Source organism: Sphaerodactylus townsendi, linkage group LG01 (assembly GCF_021028975.2).
Source record: "Sphaerodactylus townsendi isolate TG3544 linkage group LG01, MPM_Stown_v2.3, whole genome shotgun sequence".
Taxonomy (NCBI): Eukaryota; Metazoa; Chordata; class Lepidosauria; order Squamata; family Sphaerodactylidae; genus Sphaerodactylus; species Sphaerodactylus townsendi.
In genome coordinates this window covers 185,472,014-185,489,309 of record NC_059425.1, presented here as the reverse complement: position 1 = coordinate 185,489,309, position 17,296 = coordinate 185,472,014, and the positions used below count along the sequence as shown (strand labels likewise).

General features: G+C 45.0%; 1 protein-coding gene across 2 annotated transcripts in view; it reads left to right on the top strand.

The window, feature by feature from the left end:
* The window catches only part of LOC125435258, a 45,029-nt gene that overhangs the window by 22,261 nt on the left and 5,472 nt on the right, over positions 1–17,296 (top strand). The window contains exons 2-7 of one of the 2 annotated variants that reach the window (XM_048501444.1): positions 5,520–5,621; positions 6,654–6,767; positions 8,349–8,493; positions 9,108–9,221; positions 10,542–10,686; positions 13,906–14,054. In XM_048501444.1, coding sequence (XP_048357401.1) covers positions 5,579–5,621; positions 6,654–6,767; positions 8,349–8,493; positions 9,108–9,221; positions 10,542–10,686; positions 13,906–14,054 — 710 coding nt within the window. In that variant the 5' untranslated portion in view covers positions 5,520–5,578. The remainder of the gene's footprint in view (positions 1–5,519; positions 5,622–6,653; positions 6,768–8,348; positions 8,494–9,107; positions 9,222–10,541; positions 10,687–13,905; positions 14,055–17,296) is intronic. The other variant, XM_048501453.1, reaches the window with a different exon arrangement.

Here is a 17,296-nt window from a genome sequence, read left to right as displayed (position 1 = left end):
GGAGAGTTCCGCAGGGCCTGCAAGACCGAATTGTTCCACCGGGCCTTTGGAGAGACCAGTCGCTGAGGATGCCCTGCTCTGCCCTTCTCCCCTGCTGTATAAGGTCCCTAATACCATCGGGACCCAATATTCTCTTGGGAGGGTCGCATATGGGTTTTGTGGGGTACTGTTTTAGAATGCAAACTTTTAAACTTTTATATGTTTTTATATATAATAGTATATTGTTCACCGCCCTGAGCCCTTCGGGGATAGGGCGGTATATCAAATAATAAATAAATAGATAGATAGATAGATAGATAGATAGATAGATAGATAGATAGATAGATAGATAGATAGATAGATAGATAGATAGATAGATAGATAGATAGATAGATAGATAGATAGATAGATAGATAGATAGATAGATAGATAGATAGATAGATAGATAGATAGATATAATGAATCAGAGCTGTCTGTTCAGAATCGTATCTGCCAAAGGGAGCTTTGCAGTATTGGGATTCAAATAATTTAACAACCGGTTCTGGTGGCGGGATTCAAATAATTTAACAACTGGTTATTTACAAGCACCATTTTAACAACCGGTTCGGCCAAAGTGGTGCGAACCGGCTGAATCCCATCACTGGAGCTTTGACTCTCAAAGGCTAATACTGTGAAAAGCTTGTTCGCCTCTAAGGTGCTACTGGACTCCACTCTGGCTGATTGTTTGATTATATTTAAGGTGTAAAAAACAACGTACCAGTATTCTAAGTAGTTTTGTCCATGTGTGCAAGCGTAGTAGTGTGCAAATGCCTGTCTAAATCACTACGTTGCCTTTGCGTAATGGTTGTGTTACAGGTGGTTTATCCAGTCAGAGATGCACTAAGGCACTAAGAAAAGAACTGCTCTGATTTAGATGGCCCAGGCCAGTCTGGTTTCGTCAGAGCTCAGAAGCTAAGCAGTTTTGCTCCTGGCTAGTACTTGGATGGGATTCCACCAGGGAATACCAGGGTCGCTGTGCAGAGTAAGGTGATGGCAAACTAGCTCTGCTATTCTCTTGCCTCGAAACCCTACGGGGTTGCAATAAGCCAGCTGTGACTTGATAGCACTTTACACACACAAGGAAATAACTTCTTTCATAACAGGTAGCTTTTATCAATCTTTTTTAAATTTGTTACATTCAATATGTTTATTCAAACTGTACATTTTTCCTTTTTCTCCCCCCGCCCCCCTTCTTTTCATTGGTTATTCAAGCAAGCAGCAGAAGGTTCATTCTTCTTATTCTCTTGTTCCATAGTTCTTCGTTAAATCCAGCTTCTTCCATCCATTTCTCATACAATGTCCATAATTTCATAATATCTTCTAATTTCTCTTGCCACAGTGTATTTTTTGCCAGTCTCTCAAAAATTTCTAGCTGTATTTGTTCCCAGATATATTCTAACCATTTTGAGACTGTCCATTTCTTGTTATCTTTCCAGCCCAATGCTAACACTGCGTGTGCTGCTCTAATAATTATTTTATACATTGGTTCCAAAGTTCTATTTACTCTTATATCATCTATTATTCCCACTATTAATAAATCATTGTTTACATCAATTGTTACTTTTACTAACTGTTCTACATATTTCAAAATGTTTTCCCAAAACTTTTTTACCACTTTACATTTATATCCACATATGAATATAATATGCTCCCTGTTCTCCACAGTGCTAACATTTTGGGCTTAATCCCTTAATCATATAGGCTAGATGTATTGGGGTTCTATACCATTTGAGTATCACCTTTCTTTCTAGCTTTTATCAATCTTGCAAAAGTCTGCTGTATGAAATTCCAGGAGGTTTCCCCCCCTGCCCTTAAAAACCAGAGTGCAGAATCAGGTCGGAGGACAGCCTGAATCTACGGGGAAGAAAGTTTGCAAATGAAATTGGCATTAAACAGGCAGCGTGCATAACATTTAAACCTCTTCCAGAAGGCATGGATTGAACTACGATTTTTCCAAATGCTGAAAATATGTTCATTGTCTTGTGAAACGAAAAGGAGAAGGAAGAGATTGTGCGTGACCGTTCCCTATGCGGCTGCACACTGCGTTTCTGTTCTAAATCTCTGTCTTTTATTTGCCCTGTGGCAAGATTGCTCTTTGTTGGGAAAGCCTTTCAACAGAGTTTGTACAGAAATACCCATCTCTGCTTAGATCCCTCCCCCCCGATGTTATGTTTTTTGGGGAGGGAGGGGATCCAACTATGCATACTGGGAGTGGGCACAACTCACAATGTTCCCAATGTGTGTAGCTGCCATTTTCTATGAATGGAGAAATGTGCATATTTTTCAAGCTCCGGTACATGGAAAAAGAGACTTTTTTCCAGTGTATGGCTACGTGCAAACCAGAAAAGACATACAGTGGAACCTCAGTTTTCATTGCCTTCGGTTTTCATCGGTTTCTGTTTTCATTGATTTTTTCAGTGAAAAATTTGTCTCGGTTTTCATCGATTTGCCTCGGTTTTCATCGATTTGCAGTGTGCAGGGGTTTGTGGAGAAAAATCACTCAGACAAAGCTGTTGCAGGCCGTGTCTGCAACTTGTTAAATGACAATGTCTTGCCCCATTTCAGACAAATCTTAAAGAGGCATCAGAAACAGACCTCTTTGGACAGCTTTCTGGTGCGACATTGGTCCACTGGCTCTGAAGCTGGTCCTGGTGTTATTGTTTGTTACTGTTTTCAGTATTCACCCCAAAATGTGTTTTTGGTATGTTTTGTGGAGTGCCTAGAATGGATTAACTGGATTTACATTGATTCCTATGGAAAAGTTTGCCTCGGTTTTCATCAGTTCTTTTCAGACAGATTACCAACGAAAACGGAGGTTCCACTGTATCTCTCTCTATTCAGACACCGGGAGAACTGTTGGCAATTAGGGTTGCCAGCCTTCCTGGCAGAGCTTGGAGACCTCTCAGAATTGCAAACGTTTCCCAAACTGTGAGTCGGGACACTAAAGTGGATTGTGAAGCATCTGCAAGTGTGTTGCAGATCAGGCCTCTCTAATGGACTATCTGAAGAAATGCCTCCTCCTATAAAGACAGTGGCATACCTAAGGGGTGACAGAGGGGGTGATAGAGGGTGCACAAGGTCTCTTGGGTAGTGTAGTTCTCACCAGGGCCCTTTTCAGGCCGCTTTTCAGCCTGAACTTTTTTAGGCTGAACTAAGGTAAGTGGGGGGGCACAAAGGGGGGGGGGTCAGGGCACCATGGGGGGAAGGGGTTGGGGCTGGGGGGTGATTTTCCACCCCTAGACGCACGCCTGGTGCAACTCGCGCACCCTGTCCCCTTGTAGCTCTGCTACTGTTGAAGTGGAATGAGCAAAGAAGTTCCTTTATATTAAGAAATTATGTCAAAAAAGCCACCGTTGCTTCATGGAAGGGGAAAAAAACTGATTAGTATTTCTCTGCTGCTTTTATGGGCTGTATTTGGGTTTGCCTAAAGCCAGGAACAAAGCACAAAAATGACTGTTCACCGATGTGTGGCTAACAGGCATTCATGGTATCTGATGGAAAAACACAGTATAATATAGTGAAAACAAGCAATCCTGTGTGATGGAGGCGACTGATAACTGGCTTGTGAAAGCACTATAGGAATGAGAGGCTCTCTTTGCTGAGTTTTCACTGGACTTGAAAGCCCCTTGCCAAGGGGTCACCTTAGGTCAGCCGTCACTTGAGAGCATTTTACACTCCGATAAAAAGTTTTATAACTACACTAGCAGGGCCGGCCACGCGTGGGCTGTGGCAATTGTCCCTCTCAGTCCGCAACCCACACAGATGTCCATGCAGGTCCAATGATCCCCAGCATAGCCTTTCGGGGTGGTCAAACGGAATCCCTCGTTCCCTGTTCAATTCACATTGTTATATGGTGCTGTCTTGTTTTTTTAGTATAAGGTAACCCTTCCCATTCCACAACGGAACTGTCCAGAGTGCGAATCCCACTGTCCATGAGGCTGGTTGACATGCACAGTCCTGGCTTGGGTAAAGCAGAACTGGGGCAAGCAGGCTATCCCATTGAAGGAGTCTGAGATGATGGAGAAGCGTGTGTTTGATCTGCAAGGGATTACTCAGAGACACATGTCATCACTTGAAACTTTAGTAAACAAATGATGAGTGTGTATTTGCATGCCTCTGCTTCTGTCTTCTCACAGGAATGTGAATTCCTACTGTTCAGACCTATCTCCATCTGCAGGTGGTTTCCCTCTATATCTCATTCAGTCTTTGATTTGTTTACATATTGGGGGGAAGGATGCGGTATGAATGGGAGGTTCAGGTGAGATGAAAGAAACTCTATGATCTCTGCTGAGGTTAAAAGGTTGCTGCTCTTTTGCTGGAGAGTTTTTCCAGAAGCAAAATTGATAGCTCCAGAGGGTGGAGAAGGCCATGAACTAGGAATTAGGACTAATAAAAGGAAACATTTCTTCACGCAAGGCGTGATTGGTGTTTGGAATATATTGCCGCAGGCAGAGGTGGGATCCAGCAGGTTCTCACAGGTTCCTGGGAGTAGGTTACTAATTATTTGTGTGTGCCGAGAGGGGGTTACTCATTGGTGATTTTGCCACGTGATTTTTGCCTTAGTTACGCCCCTCCTCTCAGCAGTAGCGCGCAGAACTTGAAGCAGTCTAGCAGGAGGTGCACCGGCATGCATGGCAGCCTGTGCCTGCATGCATTCGTTTCCCGCCCAAGGACCGGCACAGCGACTGCGTCCTTGCCACAGCCCCGCCCAGGAATGCCCCACCCCCAGAATGCCCAGCCACGCCCCCGTCGTGCCCCACCCAGCCCCATTGGCGCTACGCCACAGTTTGAATCCCACCACCATGGGAACCTGTTACTAAAATTTTTGGATCCCACCACTGGTCACAGGAGGTGGTGATGGCCACTAGCCTGGATAGCTTTAAAAGTGGCTTGGACAGATTTATGGAGGAGAAGTTGATCTATGGCTACCAATCTTGATCCTCCTTGATCTGAGATTGCAAATGCCTTAGCAGACCAGGTGCTCGGGAGCAGCAGCAGCCGCAGAAGGCCATTGCTTTCACCTCCTGCATGTGAGCTCCCAAAGGCACCTGGTGGGCCACTGCGAGTAGCAGAGTGCTGGATTAGATGGACTCTGGTCTGATCCAGCAGGCTTTTTCTTATGTTCTTAATGAGTCAATACAGTCAGTGAGGAGTGTAACTGAAGCACCTCCTTTGTTTCTCATGGCATTACAAACCTCTCTCTCTCTCTCTCTCTCTCTCTCTCTCTCACACACACACACACACACACACACACACACACACACACACACACACACACACACACACACACACACAGTTTGTGTAAACATGGTTACAGGCCAAGACAGGTGAGCTCAGGTGCAGGATTATGAAAAAAAAGTGCTTTTTGGTGTTGAATTTGTAAATGAATGGTTAAATGATACACAGAGACTGTTATCTGGCAAAATATTTACTAATTAAGTATAATACATTATAATTCAGTTTTGAGCCGTTGGTGCAGTTATTATTCCATATCTCTACAGGTGCACCTAGCCACAGTATATACCATGAATCTCCAGGTGGATCATTTCCCCTGGAAAACATGCCCATTAGAAATGGTCTGGAAAACATGACATCACTGGAGGGTGAACTCTATTTGCACTACATCCTGTGGGGGCCCCTCCCACTACCTACCCCAAGATATCCAGGGATTTCCTATCCTAGAGCTGACAGTCCTATCGGCCAGGCAAGAAAAATGAAAGGGGGAAGAGAAAGTTCTGGCTGGGGGAAGGGCACCAAAATCACCATCAGTTTGTTCTATTGTGTAAACATTATGAAAGAAAGAGGGAGGAGCAGGGGGCAGAGAAGTCGTGGGGACAGGTGTGTCCAGACCAATGGTGGGATCCAAAAAATTTAGTAACAGGTTCCCATGGTAGTGGGATTCAAACAGTGGCGTAGCGCCAATGGGGCTGGGCGGGGCACGACCGGGGCGTGACCGGGCATTCCAGGGGCGGGGAGTTAATAATTTCTCTGTTACTGTAAAAAAAAAACTCTTACTGTAAAAAAAAAGTTCCTAATTTCCAGCTGGTATCTTTCTGTCCATAATTTAAACTCATTATAGCAAGTCCTATCGTCTACTGCCAACAGAAACAACTACTTCTCCTCTAATTGACTGCCTGTCAAATACTTAATACTTGCAAATACTTAATTTTGTTTCTAGAAATCAAAAGAAGGACACTTTCCTTAAACAAGGAACTTTACCATATTTCTAAAACATGTTTTTAAAACAGCCCAACAGGGAGAATTATCCCGTTTTCTACCTTCGCTAACCAGCCACATAGGCAACAACAGGACTTTATAATTTTTGGACCTAATGGAATTTCTAACGGAAAAGCAGACCCAATTAGTAACCCTCTCTCGGCACACACAAATAATTAGTAACCCACTTTCGGGAACTGGTGAGAACCTGCTGGATCCCACCTCTGGTCCAGACCCTTTTCCCACCCCACTTCCTGTCGCTCTGTTGGGAACGTGTTTTCACACCCTCACGTGGAAACAGCCCTAAATGTAAACTTGACGGTGGCCAACTTACCAGCCAAGTGAACTGATGCGAAGATGGCCGTGTCTCCCGAGTACTGACCTTGCTGCCCTTTCCTGTCTGTCTTTCTCCCATCCAGCTTTAACCATGCCTACCCACAATCTGAGTAAGGTTGGCCTGACGCTGATGTCGCTCTTGACCTACACAGCCATGGTGGTGATGAACGAAGGCGCAGCTTCGGGAGCATTCAAAGGTGAAGAAGTGATGAGTCTTCAGTGATAAAAACTGGTGGACTGGCAGGCTGGCCCCAAGAATAATAGCAGGTCTTGTAGGGTTGCCAAACGTTGGGTGGGTCCTGGAATTACAGCTCATCTCCAGACTACAGTAGTCAGTTCCCAAGGGGGAAAAGGATGCGTTGAACTGTGGACTCTGTGGCGTTATACCTTGTCGAGGACTTTCCTCTTCCCAATCCACAGGAATTTCCCAGTTTGGGGCTGGCAACCTAGCCTAGTGGATCCTGCGACTTTTCTGCCAGCAATATTTCTGGGGTGCTGTGTGGTTTCCGGGCTGTAAGGCCATGTTCTAGTAGCATTTTCTCCTGACGTTTCACCTGCGTCTGTGGCCGGCATCTTCAGAGGAATGAAGATGCCAGCCACAGGTGCAGGTGAAACATCAGGAGAAAATGCTTCCAGAACACAGCCATACAGCCTGGATAAGGTGAGAGGGAACCTGCAGCGGCACGGCTTGTGCGAGGGCCACCCCGCGGGCCGTTGGGGCACGTGCGAACAGATCCAGGGGGTGCACCGCCATCAACTAAGCCTGTGAGGCCCGTGTGGAATGGGCCTATGATTCCGAGGAGGGCTTTCACCTTCATGTTCTCTTTGTAAGTTTCTCTGAGTCACTTGTCTGTCCTCTATTGGAAACAGAAAAGTGGATCAGATAAATTTCTTGGTTTGATCCAGCAAAGTTAGCCACTTAATACATCTATACGTATAAAAATCTATCAGTGCGTTTTTCTGCTGACAAGTAATCTCCCAAACTACTGGACTACAATTGCCTTGAAATTTTCACACAACGTCACATTTGCATGCGGCCAGGTTTCCATACTGTTTCCACACCTCCTGTTGTGTACATGTCACAACTGTGCCAGTTATTGGGTACATGCCACACCTGTGACAGTTGGTACCACAGTTCTGTTCCGCAACAGCGCCATCTGCTGGCCGTCAAAGCAACACCCTCTGATACAAGGGAAACAACCATGCCTTCCTTGAAAACCACTGCCATCTGGAGTGAAAAAGATGGGGCCCACCATCTGGACATGGCCCACCCACCCTAGCGGAGGAAAGGGAAGGTGGGGGAGGGTCTGGGGGTTTGCTGGACCAAATGCTCTGAAATTTGAACACAACGTAGCTCATGCCTCCCAGCGTGTTTTAAGCTACGTAATTCGCCTGCAAGGGAAGGGAGTGAAAGAGACAGGGCCCACCACCTGGACATGGCCCACCCACCCTAGCAGAGGAAGGGGAACGTTAGGGAGGGACGGGGAGGGTGCCATGCAAAGGAACGGGAGAGAGCGAGGGGCCCCTTGCCCCTCCCCTCCCTTGCAAGCATTGTGCAATGACACATGTTCGAACTGTTCGCTTCCCCTTTTCTTTCTTTTCCTCTTCACCAGACTGAGCCACAGCAACGTGTGGCCGGGCCCGCTAGTTACATTATAAGAAAGCAAATCTGAAAATGTCCTTTCACACGAAGACTTCTTTTTGTGTCCTCATAAAGAAAATGCTGAGTCCTTCACTTACAAAAACGTCTTAGCATCTACTGTTGTCCATGACTGCAGATATATTTAATACTGCTACTGGAAACATCTCACGCCTGTTCGACACCGACTTCACCCCGGCACCTTGGACTTTCCAGATATGGAACGTCATCTACTTATGGCAATACATGTGGCTGGGATTTGTATTATCCAGACTCTTCAGAAGGTACTAACAGTTCATTGTTTTTGAATAACCACACTAAAGTATGTTGCAAGAGGGGATTTATCACAAATATTCTCCCCTCCCATTTCTCTGTAAGCCCCACCAATACCATTTGTTTTCCAAAAGGCTGATTTCACCATGAAATAAGATGACACTTGGAGATCTCCTATAATTACAACTGATTTCCAGGCAACAGAGATCAGTTCCACTGGAGAAAATAGCTGTTTTGGAGGGCGAACTCTATGGCGTTATATCTGGAATGAAGGGGGCATTCTACAGCTGTAACCCATGAATAAAATGGTTAATAAAAATAGATTACTAATAAGTGGAGACAAGCAAGGAAACACAGGGAAGGGAAATCTCACCCCCCTTCTCCCATTTGCTAATACTTTTTCCCTTCCCTGATCACTTACCAGCATTGACATCACTTCCTGCCAGTCGCTAGCATGGACTCTGCTGTGACCTCCTCCCACTGTTTCTCCTGGTCTTCGCCTCCAGGTTCTGCGCTCAGTTTCCAGGATTGCCCTTGTGTGCATCACCAACTGCTGCTTCCATCAGCTCAGTGCACACCTACAAATTATTTCCTCTTCCTTGCTTTTCTTCCTCTTTGTTGACAGGAATGAACTTGGCTGGGTCTACATGAAGCCAGATATATTGCCCAATTCTTTTTACTTCTTATGGATGTTGAACAATATCTTAAGCATCGAGTGGCTGTTTCTATGGGATAGAATGTAAGTAATCCCCATCAGTGAAAATGCATATCTTTTGGAGGCCTCCAGATCTCCCCAGGGAGGCTGCTAGTTGATGGAAGATGCTGTGATGGGGTTGTACTAAGATGGGAGGGGGGGCCCAAAGGGTTGTACTAAGATCGGGGGGGGGGCACCCAAGTTTGAATCCTTGCTCTGTTATGGAATCACTCTGGGTGACCTTCGACCAGTCACACACGTTCAGCTTTCACTACCTTACATAGTTATTGTGAGGAGAAAAGGAAGAAGAAAAGTTTGGATTTATACTCCCCTTTCTCTCCTATAAGGAGACTCAAAGGGGCTTACAACCTCCTTCCCTTTCTCTCCCCACAACAGACACCCTATGAGGTGGCGTAGGAGGTTAAGACCTCGTGTATCTAATCTGGAGGAACCGGGTTTGATTCCCAGCTCTGCCGCCTGAGCTGTGGAGGTTTATCTAGGGAATTCAGATTAGCCTGTACACTCTCACACATGCCAGCTGGGTGACCTTGGGCTAGTCACAGCTTCTCGGAGCTCTCCCAGCCCCACCCACCTCACAGGGTGTTTGTTGTGAGGGGGGAAGGGCAAGGAGATTGTAAGCCACTTTGAGTCTCCTGCAGGAGAGAAAGGGGGGATATAAATCCAAACTCCTCCTCCTCCTCCTCCTCCTCCTCCTCCTCCTCTTCTTCTTCTTCTTCTTCTTCTTCTTCTTCTTCTTCTTCTTCTTCTTCTTCTTCTTCTTCTTCTTCTTCTTCTTCTTCTTCTTCTTCTTCTTCTTCTTCTTCTTCTTCTAGGTGGGGCTGAAAGTGTTCAGAGAGAACTGTGACTGGCCCAAGGTCGCCCAGCAGGCTTCATGTGGAGGAGTGGAGAACCAACCCCGTTCTCCAGATAGGAGCCCACCTGCTCTTAACTATCCACACTGACACACTGAAACATGCATAAGTCCCCAGGTGGTGTTGGGGGCATTCCGGGGCCAAAAGCTCTGTGGAAGTTGATTAAAATTGGCTCCACCCCTGGGAACACCCTTGAACCACACCCACCCATGCTGGCATGGGGTCCCACGGTGGAGGGGTGCCAGTGTGTGCAGCAGCTTCCAAGCTGGGCACTGCGTAGTTGTGCTGCGCCCTGCCACGCCTCTGCTGGCATAATTTGCTCTTTATGCCAGTGGAGTGGGCACCTGCATCATGATAACCCCGTGCCCCTTCCAAGGCTCTGTTCTCCCCCCTGACCTTTGGATTGCACTCTTCAAAAGGTTGGAGACCCCCGACAAAAGATAATACCAGTCTGAATTGCTTTATATTGCCCCCTATTATCGTTCTCTTCTAGGCATCTAATTCCATCCTTATTGATGATGGTACTTCGCATGGTCACCTGTTACATCGCCCTCATTATTTCACACCGGGCTTTGCACCCTCATACAGTTTGGTTGAAGAAGCACAGCTATGGAGATCTGTTGCTCGTCCGGATACTGGTATGGAGTTTGAATTCCCATTGTTTGTTAGAAAAAATGAAACCCTCAGTTGCCTTCCAAGTTGATAACCTCCAGTCGGTGGCTGGAGAACTCCGTCTGTTTCAGGGGACTGCAATCTGTGGCTCTCCAGATGTTCATGGACTACAATTCCCATCAGCCCCTGCCAGCATGGCCAGTTCTGTGCGCTACTGCTGAGAGGAGGGGCGTAACTAAGGGAAAAATCACGTGGCAAAATCCCCAATTAGTAACCCCCTCTCGGCACACACCAATAATTAGTAACCTACTCTCGGGAACCTATGAGAACCTGCTGGATCCCACCTCTGCTCATGTAGGGATTCAGAAAATCAAGTCATCAGAACTGACTAGAAATGTCCGTATTACTCTTGGAAGTCCAGCACAATGAAAAAGGCTAATTTCTAATCCCTTTAACAAAAGCAGCCAAGCCAAAGTAGGGAATTATATGCTCCATTTTTGAGCTCCACATTGCATGGAATACTAGTCTGTTTGTTTTCTTAGACTGACACTTTGGTCTTAACAATAGCGACTTGTCAATGTTTCTAGCTTTTTGTAGGGCCTGCTTCAAAATTCTGGACAAATATTCCCTCATTTCAAATTCTTCCATCACCACATGGGCCTGTCTGAAAAAGTCTGTGAGGTTATGACAATTTCTGTGCAACCTCAACATTTAGGAATGAGTTAAATTCTGTTCGAGATGCCAAAGATGAAAACTATCAAAACCAACGTAGAATCAACATCTGTAGGTTTCCTATAAACCTCAGCGCCTGTAAAGAATCCATTTCAACTGATCTCAACACCCAAAAAGCAAATGTGATGATGAACAAATTTAATATCAAATCTGGTAGATTCACGTACTGAATTAATGTATTGTCCAAACTATATTAACAATTTAGAACCTTTCAAAATTTAAAGATATTGTCTGTTTCTGCACAAATCTCCTAAAACATTTGTAAAATGTTTATAAAACATTTTCAATCCCTCCTCCTTTGTCCACACTCACTCCCTGGAAATGATTCATGGATTCATTTATCTGCCCCCCCCCCCACACACACATTTTGAGTTTGTTGATGAATTAATGCTTCCATGCTTCATAGCTTCGTGCTGTAATTCTCCACACTTTGCCTCAAATATTACGCGCCCCCCCCACACAGAAAAGTGCGTTTTAATTAGTACAGGTCTGTCAAGACCCATTATTGTTTACACTCAGGAGGGCATAAAGACCTGGGAACAGGGAAGACACCTGATTGCCCGAGGCAACCCTGCACTCTGATTGGTCACAGAAGACTTGATGTCACTGAAAGAGAGGAGGTTACCTTCCTGTGTAAAACAATCTGAGGGGCTTTGCGAGTTTGAAGTTCCTGAAGTGAACAGCTATTTGCCTTTGCTGTGACATAATACTACCTCTCTGAGGAAAGTAGTGGCAGTCAATGTAAGACTCTGTCATGCCAGTTAGAGATAACTCTTCCAGGAAGAGGGAAGAAGAATTCTAAATACCAGTTAGTCTGGCGAATTGGGTTTTGCTTTGCTTTTCCTCTAAAGAGAGTGTTTTATGTTTACTTTGGGGATTCTGCCTGTGAGGGCTGCGTGAGGGTACTAAAGTTAATGTACCAAGCCTGATAGGACCCTGTATGTTAGAAAAGGAATCAATTACCCAGAGTACTATCTGAAGTACAAGGAACTGTAAACATCTTATTTACTATCTAAGGCTGATTCCGCATGGGCCAAAAACAGCAGTGTGAAAACGGTGTGAAAATGGTGTAAAAGGGTTAAAAATGGTGTAAAAGGGTTTATACTGTTTTCACACCGTTTTCACACCACTGTTTTTGGCCCATGGGAATTAGCCTAAGCTTACTGAAACATTTTATTCTGTTTAAGTTATCTCTGCCTCAGTATTACTTTGTGTGCCTATATAAAGTGATTAGCCAAGAAAGGTTTTAAATTACAGGCTTCCTTCACCTCCTTCCAGTTACTCTTTCCTGCCACTGATCCTGCAGCCACTGGGATAAAATATAATGTTAAAAAAGCACACTCCACTCTCCGAATTGAGAAAAACTCTATGCTTGGATTTCTGGTGATTCCTAGAGAGGTGTGAGTAGAGAGGGGGAACCCAGAAAAGACATTATACCCACGCTGCCAGGACCTCTATGTGTCCACCTCTTCAGAATCCTGCCAGTTGATAGGCTGTCTGACAACCCTACTATGGATGATCAAAAATAATGTAGATCATTTTAGTTCTGTTTACAACTTCCTTTTCCTTACAGTACAGTCAAGCTGAGCTATGTCATAATCTAGACCCTTTTCTCTAAGTATTTAAAGTGTATGAGCATTGCCATTTGCGAGGGGTAGAAAGGTTCATTCCTAGCAGCTAAGGTTGATTCCCCACTTAAAAAAATGAAAGTAGATTCAAACCGGTTTGGTTAGATTTGGGACCTTTTGAGCACAGTTTCATGGTCCTCACTGCAGCTTCTGACCCCTTGTTCCCAGAAATGCCACAGCCACGCAGGAGTCCCCACTATTGGCGGATCAAACACGCGATCCGCTCAGGGGCTATCCTGATTGGCTACTGCGTTGTGCTGGGGTGGGATTTTTTAAATTTTCAAACTGACGGAGCCACGTCTGCGCGAACATGTGCAGAACAACTCTATGCGGAGACAAAGAAATGGGAGATTAAAGCAAAGCCCTGTTTCCGCGCACCTCCATGTACTTGGATCCATGTGGATATGACGGGTAGCACAGCTTTGTATTGCCTTCTATTCAGTCAATCAGTCCAAACCGGGCCTATGTAGCTTCGTATCCACGTGGATCTCTGGTCCGCAAAATTTAAAAGAAAGGGGGCTGCACGCGCATCGCACACAGCCCACTGCGTCCTGATTGGATGGAAGGCTCCTCATCACTCGCAAGGATGGGTAGTTCGAATTTGGATTCACCCCCCAACTTCCCCACTGCTTCAGATTGACCACACGTTTTTTGAAAAGGTCTACTTTCTTTCAGGTTCTAAAATAACATGTGCTGGGGGGGGGGGAGAGTGCCAGAAATGGGATGAATGCGTGTTTGGCGCTGGTGCAGTGGGGAGTTCTGCTGGAAACCTGGATATTTGGAGTGAAGAGCACACATCTAATCGTGAGTGGGGAATCGACCTAAGTTACAGAAACCTCTTTCCATGTTCACTTGCCCATCCTATGTTATTTCTTTGCATGGCAGGTACAGAATGGAATTACCCTTTATGCCACATGGACCACCATAGCCACACTCTTGAACTTCACCGTCGTATTGGTCTATCTTGGGGATGTGTGTAATACCACTGCAACCATAACCTCTCTGTGCATCCTGTTCTTTGGGCTGATGGGGTGGTAAGTAGGCCATGCAGAGATTGTCAGGGACTTCCACACCCTGACCAGGGACTCTGAAACCATGACCTAGGCTTTTGGGGTCTACATGAGCTCAGGCCTCAAAGCCTTCTACAGGTCCATGCAACATCAGTTCCTGTAACTGCCAGTAGGAAACCTAAAGATTCCAGCCTCCGGGTGGGACCTGGGGATCCCTTGGAATTACAGCTCGCCATTTTGACCATGTGCTCGCCCAAGGAGATGAAGGACAGCTTCTAGATAATGGAGAACCTGTAGACAGCTGTAACATCCTAAGCTTAAGAGCCTACCCTATTCTAACAACCAATGAGGTCTATGTAGAGGAAGGAGCAGAGAGGATTGTGTTTATCTCTCATTTTCTGTTAAATCCTTTGAGATCTCCAGACTACAGAGGTTAGTTCCCCTGGAGAAAATGGATGCTTTGGAGGGTGGACTAGATAGTACTGTGCCCCACTGAGGTCCCTCCCCTCTCCAGACTCCACCCCCAAATCTATAGGAGTTTTCCAACCTGGATCTGGCAACCTTGCGTCCCCATTTCCCCCCAGAGGCCGGGGGAATCCAGTAACCCTGGTGAACGAGGTTTGTTTCCTCCCTTCTGCACATGAGTAATAGACTCTTATCTGGTGATCTGGATTTGTTTCCCTGCTCCTCCATATTCATTCATTCATTCATTCATTCATTCATTCATTCATTCATTCATTCATTCATTCATTCATTCATTCATTCATTCATTTAATTTTTAAACCGCCCACCCCCGAAGGGCTCTGTGAAGACTTCTGGGTGACCTTGGGCCAGTCTCTCCAAAGTCTCTCAGCCTCACCTGCCTCACAAGGTGTCTGTTGTGAGGAAAGGGAAGGAGTTTGTAAGCTGCTTTGAGACTGGGAAAAGTGGGGTATAAATTCAAACTCTCCTTCTTCTGAAATGTCTAGATCATAGATGTCAAACTCGTGGCCCTCCAGATGTTATGGACTACAGTTCCCATCATGCTGGCAGGGGATGATGGGAACTGTAGTCCATAACATCTGGAGGGCCGCGAATTTGACACCTGTGGTCTAGATTGTCAGGCTTGCTCCAGTTTATAGTAGGATTGCCAGGTACACCTAAAAGAGCCAAAGGCAGGCAATTAAAAGTCCCTATAGTAAAAGCCTACAGTCCTCTAAATAACTGTGCTTTTATTCCAGTTGGACATATAATAAAAACCTGTTATGTTTTCCAGCCCTGATTTTATTCTTGCAACTGATTCCTGGACCTGAATAGTTTTACAAATTATAGTGTCTAAATGTATTTTCCAGATGAATTACTGTGCAACTCACCCGTGAACTGTGAATTTGACTTGGGAATTTGTAGGTCAATCAAGAAATAATTCAGGAGTCATCTGGTGACAGGAAATGTTACAGGGCAGACATGCATGCTTGTGATGCGGAAGACTTAGCTGAGATGCAGTGTAAGAATTCCTAGTATTAAACAACCGTCTGCAGCATTACTTGCGCTGTTGCATAAACTGACTTTCAGGTTTTGACTACAAGGTGGTTATACATAATAGCTATATACTCAGCACAACGGTATCGAAGTTATATTTGCACCAAATATAACTACGTTAGAACGTAGCCACGCATAAACAATTCATCAAAACCATTGTTCCGTGGTTTCGTAATTACGTTCTTTCGTAGCCACACCCAGTGCTCTGATTGGCTGGAAGGTTCAAAGGGCAGGAACAATAAGCTGCGTCTGCCCCCTGTTTCTCCCCACCGATCCGTCTTCGGAGCGTGATTGGAAAAAAAGGTGCACTTCAATTCAGGTTCTGAAAAAACATGGGATAAAGGGGGAGCATGTGCCAGAACAAGGATGAATCCGTGTTCGGCACTTAAACAGTGGGGAGCTCTTGCTTAAACCGTGTTTTTTGTGTGTGAGTATCGCGATAAATTGACCGTGGGGAATCGACCAATGGGGCATCAACAGCCGTGACTGTACCCATATTGCCCCATATTGACTCACACCTATGATCCTCTCTGATTACAGATAAAAAAAATTATTTGTACTTCAAAACCGTTCCAACACACACAAAAATAAAAATCTATCAAGTTGCAAAGTATTTACTTCATAAAGATTCCCAGTTCCTTCTCCCCTGAATATTAACCCTTAGGAAGAATTTTTTAGCATTTGGTCATTAAACATCAAAATAAAATTAAAACTTTAGCGTTGTTACTAATAAAAAGTCTCACTTTTCTCTATCAGTTCTTATTTTAACAGTATTTAACCTCCCGATCCCTCTAGTCGTCAATTTAATTTTTTTTAATGTTTTGTCTAAATACTCTATCAAGGGTTTCCAGTGGTCCATGAACTTAATTCAGTTCTTTTCTTTGCGTAGCAAAGTTAACTTGGCCATCTCTGCCGTTTCTAATACCTTCACCCACCATTCTCCATTTGTAGGTTTATCTGGAGTTTGCCATTTCTGTGCATAGGGTATTCTTGCTTCTGTAGTCATGTATAAAAACAAAGTTCCATGTTTTCTTTCCAAAGATCTATCTATAAGTCTCAACAGATAAGGCTCAGGTTTCATTTGTAAACTAATCTGTAAAAGCTTTTAGATTATTGTATGTACTGACCTCCAAAATCCCTTAGCTTTTCCACAAATAATAAAAGGTCCTTTCTTGTTGTTCACATTTCGAACACTTATTTGTAACATTTTATATAACTTTGCCAGTTTTTCTGGTATCGTATAACAATGATACATAATTTTATAAAAGTTCTCTTTCCAATTGGAAATTAATATCTGTTTAAGCCCCTGTGAAAACATTTTCTCCCATTGTTCAAATTGGATATTATACCCAAAGTTGGTGCTTCATCCCCAGTGGCGTAGTGCCCAGGGGGTGGGGCAGGGCGTCTTGCACCGAATGAGCACCGGTGCAAGGGTGTAGTGGTGGCGTGATGTTCCTGGGGCGTTCCGGGGCATGGCAGGGGCGGGCGAGGGTGGGGCAGGGGTGCAGGGTACAAATATGTCCCAGGCGCAGTTTCCTTCGCTCCGCCCCGTTCACCCCCTATTACAGAAGGATGTCTAATTGAGACAGAGCATTGCAAATCTGTGGGAAAGCTGAAAGGGTATGGGCCTTCGTTTTCTGCTCTGCCTTGGAATAAATTGCTCAAAAATGAAAGACACTAGAAGTGGCTCAGGCTTATTTTGCGAAGTGTGAATATTAGAGGGCAACGCAAAAAGAGAATACTTACAG